The 12,611-nt window shown below is 37.6% G+C and overlaps 4 protein-coding genes and 1 pseudogene across 7 annotated transcripts; all 5 read left to right on the top strand.

The window, feature by feature from the left end:
• Positions 1 to 54: 54 nt before the first annotated feature.
• LOC104745551 (meiotic recombination protein SPO11-1-like) lies at positions 55 to 4,455 on the top strand. Of its 2 annotated transcripts, XM_087489237.1 has the most exons (16): positions 55 to 202; positions 332 to 431; positions 558 to 631; positions 727 to 828; positions 967 to 1,040; positions 1,134 to 1,150; positions 1,240 to 1,309; positions 1,385 to 1,421; positions 1,533 to 1,580; positions 1,679 to 1,737; positions 1,840 to 1,871; positions 1,968 to 2,073; positions 2,215 to 2,335; positions 2,429 to 2,492; positions 2,581 to 2,728; positions 2,958 to 4,455. In XM_087489237.1, exons 1-15 carry the CDS (start codon positions 148 to 150, stop codon positions 2,708 to 2,710), a joined length of 1,089 nt encoding a protein of 362 aa, XP_087345363.1. In that variant the 5' UTR covers positions 55 to 147; the 3' UTR covers positions 2,711 to 2,728; positions 2,958 to 4,455. The 2 variants fall into 2 exon arrangements, with proteins under 2 accessions (XP_087345363.1, XP_010465121.1); XM_010466819.3 differs by having other exon boundaries at positions 2,581 to 4,455.
• LOC104745552 (small ribosomal subunit protein mS79 (rPPR3b)) lies at positions 3,100 to 4,455 on the top strand. Its single transcript, XM_010466820.2, has one exon. It carries the CDS (start codon positions 3,100 to 3,102, stop codon positions 4,285 to 4,287), a length of 1,188 nt encoding a protein of 395 aa, XP_010465122.1. The 3' UTR covers positions 4,288 to 4,455.
• Positions 4,456 to 4,646: 191 nt separating this feature from the next.
• LOC104745553 (pentatricopeptide repeat-containing protein At3g13150 pseudogene) lies at positions 4,647 to 6,485 on the top strand (annotated as a pseudogene). The gene has a single exon (XR_015582627.1). The product of XR_015582627.1 is annotated as a pentatricopeptide repeat-containing protein At3g13150 pseudogene (transcript).
• Positions 6,486 to 6,684: 199 nt separating this feature from the next.
• LOC104745554 (uncharacterized) lies at positions 6,685 to 8,150 on the top strand. Of its 2 annotated transcripts, none has more exons than XM_010466823.2 (3): positions 6,685 to 7,115; positions 7,521 to 7,672; positions 7,857 to 8,150. In XM_010466823.2, the coding sequence occupies exons 1-3, from the start codon at positions 6,747 to 6,749 to the stop codon at positions 7,873 to 7,875; spliced, it is 540 nt and encodes a 179-aa protein (XP_010465125.2). In that variant the 5' UTR covers positions 6,685 to 6,746; the 3' UTR covers positions 7,876 to 8,150. The 2 variants fall into 2 exon arrangements, 1 of the variants encoding a protein (XP_010465125.2); XR_015582628.1 differs by lacking the exon at positions 6,685 to 7,115 and adding an exon at positions 7,315 to 7,433.
• Positions 8,151 to 8,697: 547 nt separating this feature from the next.
• On the top strand, positions 8,698 to 9,967 carry LOC104745549 (uncharacterized). The gene is made up of 3 exons (XM_010466815.3): positions 8,698 to 8,978; positions 9,070 to 9,145; positions 9,234 to 9,967. Exons 1-3 carry the CDS (start codon positions 8,952 to 8,954, stop codon positions 9,665 to 9,667), a joined length of 537 nt encoding a protein of 178 aa, XP_010465117.1. The 5' UTR covers positions 8,698 to 8,951; the 3' UTR covers positions 9,668 to 9,967.
• Positions 9,968 to 12,611: the final 2,644 nt, after the last annotated feature.

Genomic DNA, 12,611 nt, shown 5'->3' with positions numbered 1-12,611 from the left:
AGAAGAAACAAAACGACACGCATTGTTTTGATTTTAAGCTTATAACGGCAAGCTTTTCGTTTTCGCACACCCTCCCACACTTCTCCCGTCTAAATCGTCGCCGATTTGGCATTTATCGGGTTTGAAAAGAAATTAGAGACGAAAGAGATGGAGGGAAAAATTTCGAGTTCAGAAGATACTAATTTGCTTCAAAGGATCAAAGGTAACCCCAAAATAAAATAAAAATCCCCAGAACTCCGAATCGTACTCTAGATTGAATTCTCTCGCTGGTTGATGATTTCGCTGACTCTTCCTTTGTTTTGTTCATCACCATGATTTGAAATTTGAGCAGAATTTACTCGATCGGTCGTTGAAGATCTTGCCGAGGGAAGATCTCCGAAAATTTCAATCAATCGATTTAGGAACTATTGCATGAATCCTGAATCGGACTGGTTTGTCTCTATCTTTCAATTTCTCTCTTGAATTGTTATATATAGAGAGAAGACGGTGTTTCTTAGCCCTTAGGACTTGGATTATGAGTCTGGACTGATTCATCGATTTTTATGTTGCCTTTATAGCTTTTGCAGCTCTGATAAACCAAAGGGTCAGGACATTCTTACTCTTAAGAGGGAACCTCAAACCTACAGAATCGGTGAGAGTCAGGTTTCACAATTCCAGCTGTGTGTGTGTGTGTGTTATCTCTTGGTTTAGATAGTATCATTACAGTATGCAATTTCCACCTTTCAGATATGTTGCTAAGAGTAATGTTGATATTCCAACAACTTCTTCAAGAAAATAGACATGCATCCAAAAGAGATATCTACTACATGCACCCTTCAGCATTCAAAGGTATTTATTTAGTTATGGATGTATCTGGTGATCTCTTCTATTGATAAATTCAACTTCACATTTAGTATGCTTAACTAATGAGTTTGCGTCACTATTGTTGTCTTTTTGGCGTTACTGTTTTTGTCTGCTTCTTTATAGCTCAATCAGTTGTGGACCGTGCTATTGGTGATATATGCATCCTTTTTCAGTGTAGTCGGTACAACTTGAATGTGGTTAGTACTTGAATACCTTCACTTTCAGTTTTTTTCCTTATAAAGAATTATAATCCTCGTTTTTGAGTCTGTGATTCGTGTGATGTTTTGCAGGTTTCTGTTGGAAACGGGTGGGTACTCAGTTGGTAACAATTACACTGCTTCTATCTTGGGAATGTCACTAGTTTAGGATCCAACTCATCGTTCGTTTGTGTTGTAGGTTGGTGATGGGCTGGTTAAAATTTAGGGAAGCTGGAAGGAAGTTTGATTGTTTAAACAGCTTGAATACTGTAAGATTGGAACTTGAGATTTATTTTTTATGTTGGCATCAGGAAGTGTAACTCTGGAATATGACTTAATTTCAGGCATTTCCCGTTCCTGTTCTTGTAGAGGAAGTCGAAGGTATCTTATATCTGCAATGATTTTATGACTCTCCATAGAAGTCAAATCCCTATTTAAGCTGACAACATTTGTGTTAGGAATGATATTTGGATGTCATCTTCATGCTTGCAGATATTGTTAGCCTAGCAGAGTACATACTGGTGGTGGAAAAAGAAACAGGTAGACTCCTCTATTTATGTTGTAACCAGGATGATGCTTTTTTTTCTTCATTTCACCAACTGATCGATCACTTCATCCATTCTACTGTTTATATATAGTATTCCAGCGTTTAGCAAATGATATGTTTTGCAAGATGAACCGCTGCATCGTTATCACAGTAAGCACTGCAGTTGATTTGTTCTTTCTGATTTCAGTTTTGACTAGTTTTGCTTTCCTTTCTTCCAATTTTTTCGGTAAAGGTATGATTGTTTTTTGGCAGGGAAGAGGCTATCCTGATGTCTCAACAAGAAGGTATATAACTTAATCCCAGGTTCTTGGATTACTACCGTATCAGACATGATCTTCTATTGAGGAAATATACTAGTGAATAACACAGATTATCTCCAGGTTCTTGCGACTCCTCATTGAGAAGTTGCAACTACCTGTGCATTGTCTAGTCGATTGTGATCCATATGGCTTTGAGATCCTAGCCACATACCGTTTTGGCTCCATGGTTAGATTCTGTTACAGAATATTAGATGATTGAACTCGAATTTTTTTACCGCTTGCATTGTTTGGTTGTAATGATCTATATGGCATTGACCCACATCATTTTGAACCATTTTCCTTGTGTCGCTTGTTTTCTTTCTGTAAGCAAATGGCCTATGATATTGAATCATTACGAGCACCAGATATGAAATGGTTGGGAGCTTTTCCTTCAGACTCTGAGATATATAATGTACCCAAACAGTGCCTTTTGCCTTTGACAGAAGAAGGTAAGAGCATTAAACCACCTTATCGTTTTAATCTTTGTATTTTTCATTTTTTCATTGGTTACGTTTATGAGATCGGACTATTTTCACTGACAGATAAGAAAAGAACTGAGGCACTGTTGCTTAGATGCTACCTGAAACGTGAACTGCCACAATGGAGGTATCAACAAACTTCCTTGTCTTTGTGTATTTACATTTCATTCAGAGTACAAAAACTAGTCTTGATCAAAACGATTTTTTTGTCTAAGATTGGAACTTGAAACGATGCTGGAAAGAGGAGTGAAGTTTGAGATCGAAGCACTCTCAGTTCACTCACTGTCTTTTTTGTCAGAGGTTTATATTCCTTCCAAGATTCGTCGTGACTTAAATTCGCCTTGAGCTAGTCTCCAACTCAAGGTATGCTCGTTGTTCTTATGACTCTTTCAAAGCTTTTCTTAGTGACAAACACCAAATGCAGTCGGGATCGGATAGGTACATGGACAAATGAACATAAAATTTAATGGAAAACTACAAGTTATGAAAATTCACAGTTTTATACTTTTTAATGATACAAAGTAATCCCATCCCCAAAGAATATGAGTCAATTGTCATTTAAAAACACTATTTCGGTTGCTTTGTAATACAGAAGTAAGGGTTCATTTATCTTCTAAACATTTCCAAACCTAATTCGAAGTATTAAAGTACCCCTGCCCTGACTAAAAACCTCAGAGCACTCCGATCCAAAAAAAAAAGAAAAGAGAAAAAAACCTTGCACACAGCTAAAAACGATGTCGTCGCTCTCCCGCTTTCTCCTCCGTAGCACCTTCAGCTTCAGCACTCCCACAAACCGCCGCTTTTTCTCCGCCGTTACCGCAGCTGCAACAACAACCTCGCCACCCAAACCTTCATCCCTCATCACTCTCGTAAATGACGAACGTGACCCCAAATTCATCACGGAGAAGTTCAAGAAGGCTTGCGAAGTAGAGTGGTTCCGGAAGAATATAGCCGTCTATGAGAGAACCGTTCGCCGTCTCGCCGCAGCCAAGAAGTTTGAGTGGATCGAGGAGATCCTGGAGGAGCAAAACAAGTACCCAAACATGTCAAAGGAAGGATTCGTGGCCAGGATTATCAATCTCTATGGACGAGTTGGTATGTTTGAGAATGCGCAGAAGGTGTTCGACGAAATGCCTGAGAGAAACTGTAAGGGAACAGTGTTGTCATTCAACGCTTTGCTTAATGCGTGTGTGAACTCTAAGAAGTTCGATTTGGTTGAAGAACTCTTCAAGGAGTTGCCTGGTAAGCTCTCGATTGAACCAGATGTTGCATCTTACAATACTTTGATCAAAGGATTGTGTGGAAAAGGTTCCTTTACTGAAGCTGTTGCTTTGATTGATGAGATTGAGAACAAGGGATTGAAACCTGATCATATCACCTTCAACATACTATTACATGAGTCGTATACAAAAGGGAAGATCCAGGAGGGAGAAAAGATATGGGCTAGAATGGGAGAGAAGAAGGTTAGGAGAGACGTCCGTAGTTACAATGCTCGGTTGTTAGGATTAGCCACAGAGATGAAATCAGATGAGATGGTTAATCTATTTGACGAACTTAAGGTTAATGGGATTAAACCCGATGTTTTCACATACACTGCCATGATTAAAGGAAGCGTCGGTGAAGGAAAACTTGATGAAGCCATAACGTGGTACAAGGAGATTGAGAAGAATGGTCTGCGTCCGATGAAATTCATCTTTACCTCACTACTTCCCGCAATGTGCAAGGCGGGAGATTTAGAGTCTGCTTATGAGCTCTGCAAGGAGATATTCAGTAAGCGTTTACTTGTCGATGGAGCCATCTTGCAGGAGGTAGTTGATGAATTGGTGAAAGGGTCTAAGCAAGATGAAGCTGAAGAGATCGTCGAGCTTGCAAAGACGAATGACTATTTGCAGTGCAAGCTACGTCTCTCTTCCGAAGAGTAGTGTTCGTTCATTGGCTTTTTAGTGTGTCTTATTAGTCCATGTTTCCTCTCTTTAGTGTCTTGTTTCAAACTGCGACTTGCGAGTGAGGTGATTGAATAACAGAACTATCTGTAGCTTTGTCGTTTTTGTTTGTGTGGCCTTTAAAAGTTGAAAATTTTTCCCTTTTTATTTTTCTGATTCGAAAAATGGCATGCAGTTAATGGTTTAAAAGTTAAAACGCTGCGTAGTCAAGAAAAACGGCACGCTGTTCTCTTATGTTAAATTAAGAGGTTTTAACTAAGAAGACCTAGACGGAGCCAAAACCCTAAACCCTCTCCTCAGTCCTCACTCACACTCACATTCGCGATCTGCAAAAAGCTATGAGCAAGGTGGGCTCATCGCTGTACAGTCGTCTCCATGGGATCTTCAAAGGGTCTGCAATCGCCACCGCTAAGTCCACAAAACCTAAACGCCAAACCAAACCCAGTAAATTCCCTAGTAAATTGAAGGCACCCACAGCATCTTCCACCGCCGTAGTAGACGGAGTGGAGTCGTCAAACAACGCCAAGGAATTGAAAACTTCGAAATTGACGAAGAAAGTAGAGAAGTTCAAGAAATCATGCGAGTCAGAGAGTTTCCGGCAAGTCCATGGACTCTACAGTGCGTTTATCCGCCGTCTCAGGGAAGCGAAGAAGTTCTCAACGATCGACGAAGTTCTTCAGTACCAGAAGAAGTTCGATGACATCAAGTCTGAAGATTTCGTTATCCGTATGATGCTTTTGTATGGCTACTCAGGAATGGCGGAGCATGCACACAAGTTGTTCGATGAAATGCCTGAGCTAAACTGTGAACGTACTGTCAAGTCGTTCAATACGCTTTTATCGGCTTATGTTAATTCAGGGAAGCTTGATGAGGCCATGAAGGCTTTCAAGGAGTTGCCGGAGAAGCTAGGTATTACCCCTGATTTGGTTACTTATAATACTATGATCAAAGCACTTTGTCGTAAAGGCTCTATGGATAGTATATTAGCCATCTTTGAGGAGCTGGAGAAGAATGGGTTTGAGCCTGACTTGATTACTTTCAACACACTGTTAGAAGAGTTGTATAGGAGGGAGTTGTTTGTTGAAGGAGATAGGATTTGGGATTTGATGAAATCCAAGAATCTTGCTCCTAACATCAGGAGTTATAACTCGAGGGTGAGAGGTCTGACTCGGAACAAGAAGTTCACTGATGCAATTAACTTGATCGATGTTATGAAAACTGAAGGGATCGTCCCAGATGTTCATACATACAATGCTTTCATCACGGCTTACCGCCTTGATAACAACCTCGAGGAGGTTATGAAATGGTACAATGAGATAAAGGAGAAGGGTCTGACTCCTGATACGGTGACTTACTGTTTGTTAATCCCTCTTCTCTGCAAGAAAGGTGATCTAGATAGAGCGGTTGAGATATCTGAAGAGGCCATCAAACACAAGCTTCTGTCTCGCCCCAACATGTACAAACCCGTGGTTGAGCGTTTGATGGGTGCAGGCAAGATCGATAAAGCAACACAGCTAGTGAAGAATGGTAAGTTACAGAGTTACTTTCGGTACCTACCAGACGTGTCTGGTAAGAAGAAGGCCACTTCCAGTCCGGTCTCGTCAAGTCCGGAAACCTCTTCGAGTCCGTTAAGTCCGGAGACCATTCTGTTGTCTTTAAGTCTGGAGACCTCTTCAAGTCCGGACTCCTCGAGCTCGGTCTCTTCAAATCCGGACTCTTCCAGCTCGGTCTCTTCAAATCGGCCGACTTCTTCGAGTGTGGACTCTTCCAGCTCGGACTCGGACTCTTCCAGTCCGTATTCTTCCAGCTCGGGCTCTTCGGGTCTGCACTCTTCCAGCTCGGATTCTTCCAGCTCGTACACTTCCAGCTCGGGCTCTTCGAGTCCCTACTCTTCCAGCTCAGTCTCTTCGTCTGGCTTGTTGGACGATTAAGAGTGGTTGATCAGCGTTTAGCAACTGGAATGCGTGATGATGTTGGCCTCCTATATCTTGTTATCACTTGTTTAGATTTGGTAACCCAGTGGAAGCATGGTTATATTGGTCTCTCTTGTGATTTTGTTTTCAGTTTTTATTTTTCGGAACGTTACTTTCCTTTCTAAATGTTAAAGATTTCTTTCTTTCTTTTGGGCAAAAAATGTTAGAGATTATGTCTTGAATAAAGTTTTAAAATCTTCTTGATGTCTCATTGTTCATACTCTTCTCCAAGGAGATTTGGTATGTCACTATCCTCTTGTGATCATGATGATCATAAATTTGGTTTCTGTGGCTTTGTTTAATTTGCAACACATATTTTATTAACTGTCCTGAGCTTTCTTTGGTTGCTCCTTGTCTTTTTTGAAATGATATGATCATTAAATCTTTGTTATGTCCTGTTCAGAAATTCAGATTCTGTAGAGAGCCACTTATCATCTGCTGCCTATTATTGACAAAAGATTTGAGATGTATAAAGCCTTTTACATCTTCTCTATGGAACTCACTATGGCTATGGAGATTACTGGGTTTCTTGTGAGGATATCGTCTTCTCTGTTATGGTTTCAGATTTATAGGCTGGGAGCTTCTATTATAGACACTTCATTTCCTCGTCAGTCAGATTCAGATTTACGAAATAGCTTCTTAAAACCTCCTCTTCTAGCAAGGCAACGTTCACGTGATCCAGAATTAAGAAATAGCTTCTTAGAGCCCCCTGCTATACCTAAGCCACGTTCACGTTCGGATGAAATCTTGGGAGATTCTGCTGAAGAACCAGCTTTCTACACTCCTCTCCTTGATGGCTGCCAAAGCAATATCACTACGCCCAATATAACACAGGTCTTTCTATTTTCTACCTATTATTTTCTTAAGTAGTTTATGTACTCATTGTAGATGAGATTTTACACTTGTTTGTCTATGTTTTCTGAAATGCATTTGCAATGGGTTTCTAGATGCTTGGTTACTCTGCCAAGATCTCTCGTTAGTGGATGTAAATACCCTTCATAAATATTTTTTTCTGGCTCTTCTTTTGAAACTGCAGTTGATGCAATATAGTGAGAATTGGATGAACCATCTAGAAAATAACTATGGCTTTTGGGTCTTCGTCACTCTAGTCACAGAGAAACAAGAGCCTTATAGCTTTGATAGAACATAATAGTATGCTGCTTCCCTTGTCTCAAGCACTCCTGTAAAACTTACACAGCCATAGCAAGTAGGTTTTCATCCTTTTGTACCCTTTTGTAGGTGGTTAAAAATATCATTCAGCTGGAGATATATACAAAGGATCCCCATCATCTGCTGCAGAAGCCTCTCGAAATAAGTCTCCTTTCTCCAGATCCTTGGAGGCACTTGATTCAAGTCTCCGTTGATGATATTACATCTATTGACTGTGGCCGGTATTGTACTAAGCCTTTTTTTTTTCTGGTGGATATTATTTGCACACATCTATTAAATAGACATAGAAAGAAGCCTTTTAAGCCTCTTAATTAGTAGTGAAAAATTGCAAGTTTGAACAATCCTACTTTGCAGTATTTGCTCGTCTTAGCTTCTCAGATTTGCCTGGTAGTTTCCAATTCGCAGGAAGATAGCTTATGGCTAGAGGAATCTAAAGGCATTCTTTGATACAGTATAGACTTGAAGAATGCAGATGGGAGTTTTACATAGTGGGGTGACACAATTAAGAACCATTTGCCTTAAATCATCATTGATTCTACTCAGAAACTGTATAGATTTTGGTGTCACATATATGGACTAGGAATGTATATAGCAGCATTCTTTTCTGTACAGGAAAAAATACATTCTTTTGAGGTGTATAATTGGAGGATTAGTACAAAGATCTTCTTTCTTTTAATCCAAATATTTGGTATTCATTGCAATTTTTTAGTTTATGCACAGGGAAGCAAAAGGATTGACAATTTCAGATTATAAAGTATCAACATGATTTGCCAATGGTGAAATACTATTGTAAAATCCTTGAGAAAGAACTACCAGCCATTTTTTTTTACTCAAGTTACCTCCTACACAGGATGATGAGTCCGAGTCTCTGATGTATTATAAAGGGCCTGACGTTAAACGACCAGCAGCCCACATAATGTGGATTGCGAAGTTGCATGGTAGAATTACTAATTATATTAATCTGGCGCAGTTAAAAATAAAATAAAAATGATTTCGTGCAAATTAATTGTTTGACTTTGACCTAAAAAGATACGAAATCTTATCCACGTCTGACTAATTTAATTAGCTTTTTCCTTTTTTGTTTGGGGTTTCGAAGAGGTAATCAAAGTATTGTTCCAAATCCGCTGTTTTTATTTTATTTTGTGGGGGTATCGAAAAGGTAAATGATTTTGTTTTCTCAATCTTATCCTAATCTGGCAATCTCTTAATTAGTTAGCATATATACTATAGAATCCATTTCAAGATTATCCCGATATCAAATGATCTTTTCATTTCCCTTCCTATTGGTCCGTAAATAAACGATTTCGGAATACAGTATCCTTCAAAACGCTATTTTGGGAAATACAATATTCATCTTCGATCAAATATGCAGCATTTGCCTTAACCTATAACAATCTATATAAGTTTCAACCCATTTACCCTCTTTTAATTTAGTTTCAGCTGTTAGACCACCACGCAACCAAAGCAAAAACAAAAAAGAATTCACAAGCTTCATCAATAATGGATTACAATTACTGTGTCGATATGGTTAGCCGAACGATTCTGATTTATTAATCCATTATAATTTTATATGTGTTTTTCTTTTTTTTTTAACGATGTTGTTTAATTTACTCTGTAGAGCTGTGTGATGAAAGTGAACAGAAGCTGCATGCTTTGTACGCAAAAAGTGTCTGAAGTAATGCATTGTCTCTACGGTACGTACGTTTGTTTTTGTTTTGTTTTGTTAGATGATTTGTTTTTTTTGGTGATATTTTTTTTCAAATTTTTCCAATATTGTTACAGCTGTTTACTCAATGGAATTCGTCGGAGACGACAACTCAATAAAACTAAAGGCGAGGGTTAACCCTAGTATATTGATGGCGGTAATGGACCGGTACGGCGAACATGGAAAGATCATCAATCTCCGTTTCGACGGAGAAGTTTTGAATCCCCGCGGCGGCGGTTATTACGGTCATTCAGGCTATTTCCTTCCTGCCATGGCCTCCTCCGGTGGTTATAATCCATATTCGTATCCGCCGTCGTATCCGTGCGCTGGAAACTATGCTCCTTATACGTGTAATCAGCAGCGGCAGACGGATCAGGGACCACGGAACCCGCATACAACACCGCCGGTTTATCCTATGCCGATGCCATCGTCAAGATCGGTTCATAGTTACGCTTACGTAGAACCGCAGTATTATACGGGTTCGTCGGGTGGACTTTGCTCGATCATGTGATGCATGCGATGCGACTCTCTCTCTCGTTTGTCTCAGTGCCGCGTTTTTGGTTTATATTCTTGATCGCTGTTTTTTTTAGCGATTGCGTTTATAGACGTGGATTCTGAACTTTTTTGCGTTTTTGGTTTATATTCCTGATCGCTGTTTTTTTTTAAGCGATTGCGTTTATAGACGTGGAATTCTGAACTTTTTCTTTCATTTGGTTTTAAGAAATAATAACCAAGAGCTATCAAACATATTTATCTTTATATTTTGTTTATTTTTTCTTTAAGTAAAATGAGTAGAGTGTTTCATCATCATATTCATTCGAAATACATATGGTTAGATTTTGCCAATGTTGATGAATTTGTTCTCTCTCGACGCAAAACAAACATGGTACATTGGCCTCATAGATCAATGCAGGCTGGCACCAAATTGAACATACCAGTTCTCTCAAGCCATATTTTCAATTCCTTTTTTTTTCTTGCTTTTTTTTTATCTCTTAAAACTGATTTTTTTCATCACATGAATGAGTGATGGGTCCATGAACCTCCCCGTACACAAACTACCCACAGGGCCCGGTGAGCAAAAGTACTGATTACTTCTTACTTCAAACTTGACCGCTCATTCTCTCATCATTTTGCCTTTTTTCTGATTGTCACCAAAAACTTTTTATTTTTTTAAAAAAGTCTTTAGAGAGAGCAATAAAGAAAGACAAAAGTAGAGAACAATTTTTTTCAATTTTTGAGCTTCGTAGTTCGTACCATAGTTTCTTTTCCTTTTACATACTCGAAAACAATTACATTTTTTTGCTTTTTTTCACTCCACTGTTCCATTTAAACTCAAACAACAGCATCTGTACGCATGATCTTTCCCACAAAATACTGATTTTATCTTAGACTTTAGTCTTGTAACATCCTTACGTCTTTTGTTCTCAGCAATTCACGAATATTGTTTGTTATGGTTTTTTTTTTTCTTGGCTTTAGCTTTGAACATTATTGAGCATAGATATGATTGTTGTATTCTCCATGTATATGATGTGGTTTAATCAAATTTCCTCTCAATAGGAATTGGACCCACTTAATATTAATTGTTATAATTTTGATTCCTTTTTTGTTTGTTTCGTTTCTTTGTGCATTGATTGAGTTTACTGTTCCTTCTCCATGTCTTTCGGTTTTACTTTATTTTAAAATTTTGGATTTTGGTTATGTGTAAATAGCTCCATGATTGATCTATACACTAACATTAATTTCTTCCTTGTTAGGTATTTATGGCTTTTTTGTTTCAATCTCTCGTACGCCATTTGGAACCTGTACATCTTATATGGCCGCCCCAAATTGAAAAGTATTAATCGAAATCGAGTGATATATACAAACTAATTAAGATGCATAACGTCGTTCGTTAAGAATACTTACATGTCAAACATGTTGCGATCAAAGCCTAATATCAATATAAACTGACCCATTTATTTATTATCTTATTTTATTGTGTCATGTTTAGTTTATACATGTGAGTCCATTTATTTATATGAACGCGATCGAGTGGAGTACATGTTCCGTTGTGTCAAAATCGTATAGTTTATCACTATTCGATAGATCTTTCGCTCTCGATCATTTTCTTAACTAATAATTAACCAAGAAAAACTAGATGTGTTTGAAATAATGATTACATATTAGTCAACAGAGTGCCGAATCTTCATTTCCAATGCACTTATCATTCCTGCCTGTTTGATACATGTAAACATTACTAAACTCTTCTTTATAGTTTGGTTATTAATTATTATTTCTTTTTGTTTTGTCAGGTTGATAAATTGAATTAGTCAAAATCAAATTTTCTTTTTGAGTAACAACCTCTCGAAAGGCCTAGAGAAAAGATATTATATATCAAATAAAATGGAACGTGATCGCTAATATAGTTGAAACGGTTATAAAATAAGTGAAATCCTAACGCTATATATGTCGACTAGAAGATTCTAAATAAACTTCACAGTAACTCCATTTTTTAATATTCAAAATAAATATTTATTTTGGAGACTGGTGGTGGATAGGTAGGACTAGCTAGGAAGGATAGTGGAAAAACTGAAAAAAGAGGTATGGAGAAGAAAAAAAAACGTAAAAGCAGAAGAGCCGAGAATCTATGGAGTCTTCAAAGCAAACTCATATATTCCCTTTTTAAAAAAAATAAAAAATAAATAAAGATTCGATTATTCGTTGATAATTGTTTCCACTATTTGCAACATATGGATTGATGGATCATGGGATTAAATATATGAACACACTATACATCATTTTGACGTAACATAAAACATTAATATTGTAATAAGTCTACTACTAAAGTCTCTTGAAGTTATCATTTTAGAGTTGGCTAATAGTAACAGAGATAAATGCATATGTATGTACATTTTAATTTTACCAGAACCGTATTTGCACCATTGTTAGGTGTGCCCCTGATATTTCATAAGATTTCATCGGTTCAATCTTTGGCATCATGGTAACGTAACTGATATTTAAAAAAAAAAACATTTTTCATATTAAAAAAGTTATTATCAGATCAAGAAAAGTAAACATTCAAACGATAATCAACTAGCCAAGAAATGAAATCAGGAATAGATTAAGCCATTAAATGTACAATGTTATACGAAAGCACATCGTCCTGAATCTGAAATATAAATATATCCATCATACATTTTTTTCTTTAAGGTTGAAAATTTATTGGTACACGTGTGCATAGACAACATTATTCCCCGAAACCATCGGGTGCAGACAACGCACCGCTAAAAACATGTAGTACATCAGTCTAGGCTATATAGAATTAATAATGGAGATCGATACATATGTTATATGTGTACATATATAGTTGTATGTTTATGTGTTTATGTATGGTCAAATGTTAAATTAATTGTATATGAATGTGGATCCCTACCCTATTACACATGTTTGTTTGATGATCGTTTCATTTTTTGCAC

The sequence above is a fragment of the Camelina sativa genome, chromosome 15 (genome assembly GCF_030686135.1).
Source record: "Camelina sativa cultivar CO46 ecotype springtype chromosome 15, ASM3068613v1".
NCBI lineage: Eukaryota > Viridiplantae > Streptophyta > Magnoliopsida > Brassicales > Brassicaceae > Camelina > Camelina sativa.
This window is presented reverse-complemented; position numbering and strand designations above follow the sequence as displayed.

What these genes read in the sequence shown, in the direction of transcription:
- LOC104745551 (XM_087489237.1), top strand. Translation starts at nt 148, where the DNA reads ATGGAGGGAAAAATTTCGAGTTCAGAAGATACTAATTTGCTTCAAAGG. An exon ending in ACCGCTGCATCGTTATCACA is followed by an intron (nt 1,738 to 1,839) that starts GTAAGCACTGCA and finishes GTTTTTTGGCAG; the next exon opens with GGAAGAGGCTATCCTGATGT. An exon ending in CGTGAACTGCCACAATGGAG is followed by an intron (nt 2,493 to 2,580) that starts GTATCAACAAAC and finishes TTTTTGTCTAAG; the next exon opens with ATTGGAACTTGAAACGATGC.
- LOC104745552 (XM_010466820.2), top strand. Translation starts at nt 3,100, where the DNA reads ATGTCGTCGCTCTCCCGCTTTCTCCTCCGTAGCACCTTCAGCTTCAGC.
- LOC104745554 (XM_010466823.2), top strand. Translation starts at nt 6,747, where the DNA reads ATGTATAAAGCCTTTTACATCTTCTCTATGGAACTCACTATGGCTATG. An exon ending in CTACGCCCAATATAACACAG is followed by an intron (nt 7,116 to 7,520) that starts GTCTTTCTATTT and finishes ACCCTTTTGTAG; the next exon opens with GTGGTTAAAAATATCATTCA.
- LOC104745549 (XM_010466815.3), top strand. Translation starts at nt 8,952, where the DNA reads ATGGATTACAATTACTGTGTCGATATG. An exon ending in ACAATTACTGTGTCGATATG is followed by an intron (nt 8,979 to 9,069) that starts GTTAGCCGAACG and finishes TTTACTCTGTAG; the next exon opens with AGCTGTGTGATGAAAGTGAA. An exon ending in AGTAATGCATTGTCTCTACG is followed by an intron (nt 9,146 to 9,233) that starts GTACGTACGTTT and finishes ATATTGTTACAG; the next exon opens with CTGTTTACTCAATGGAATTC.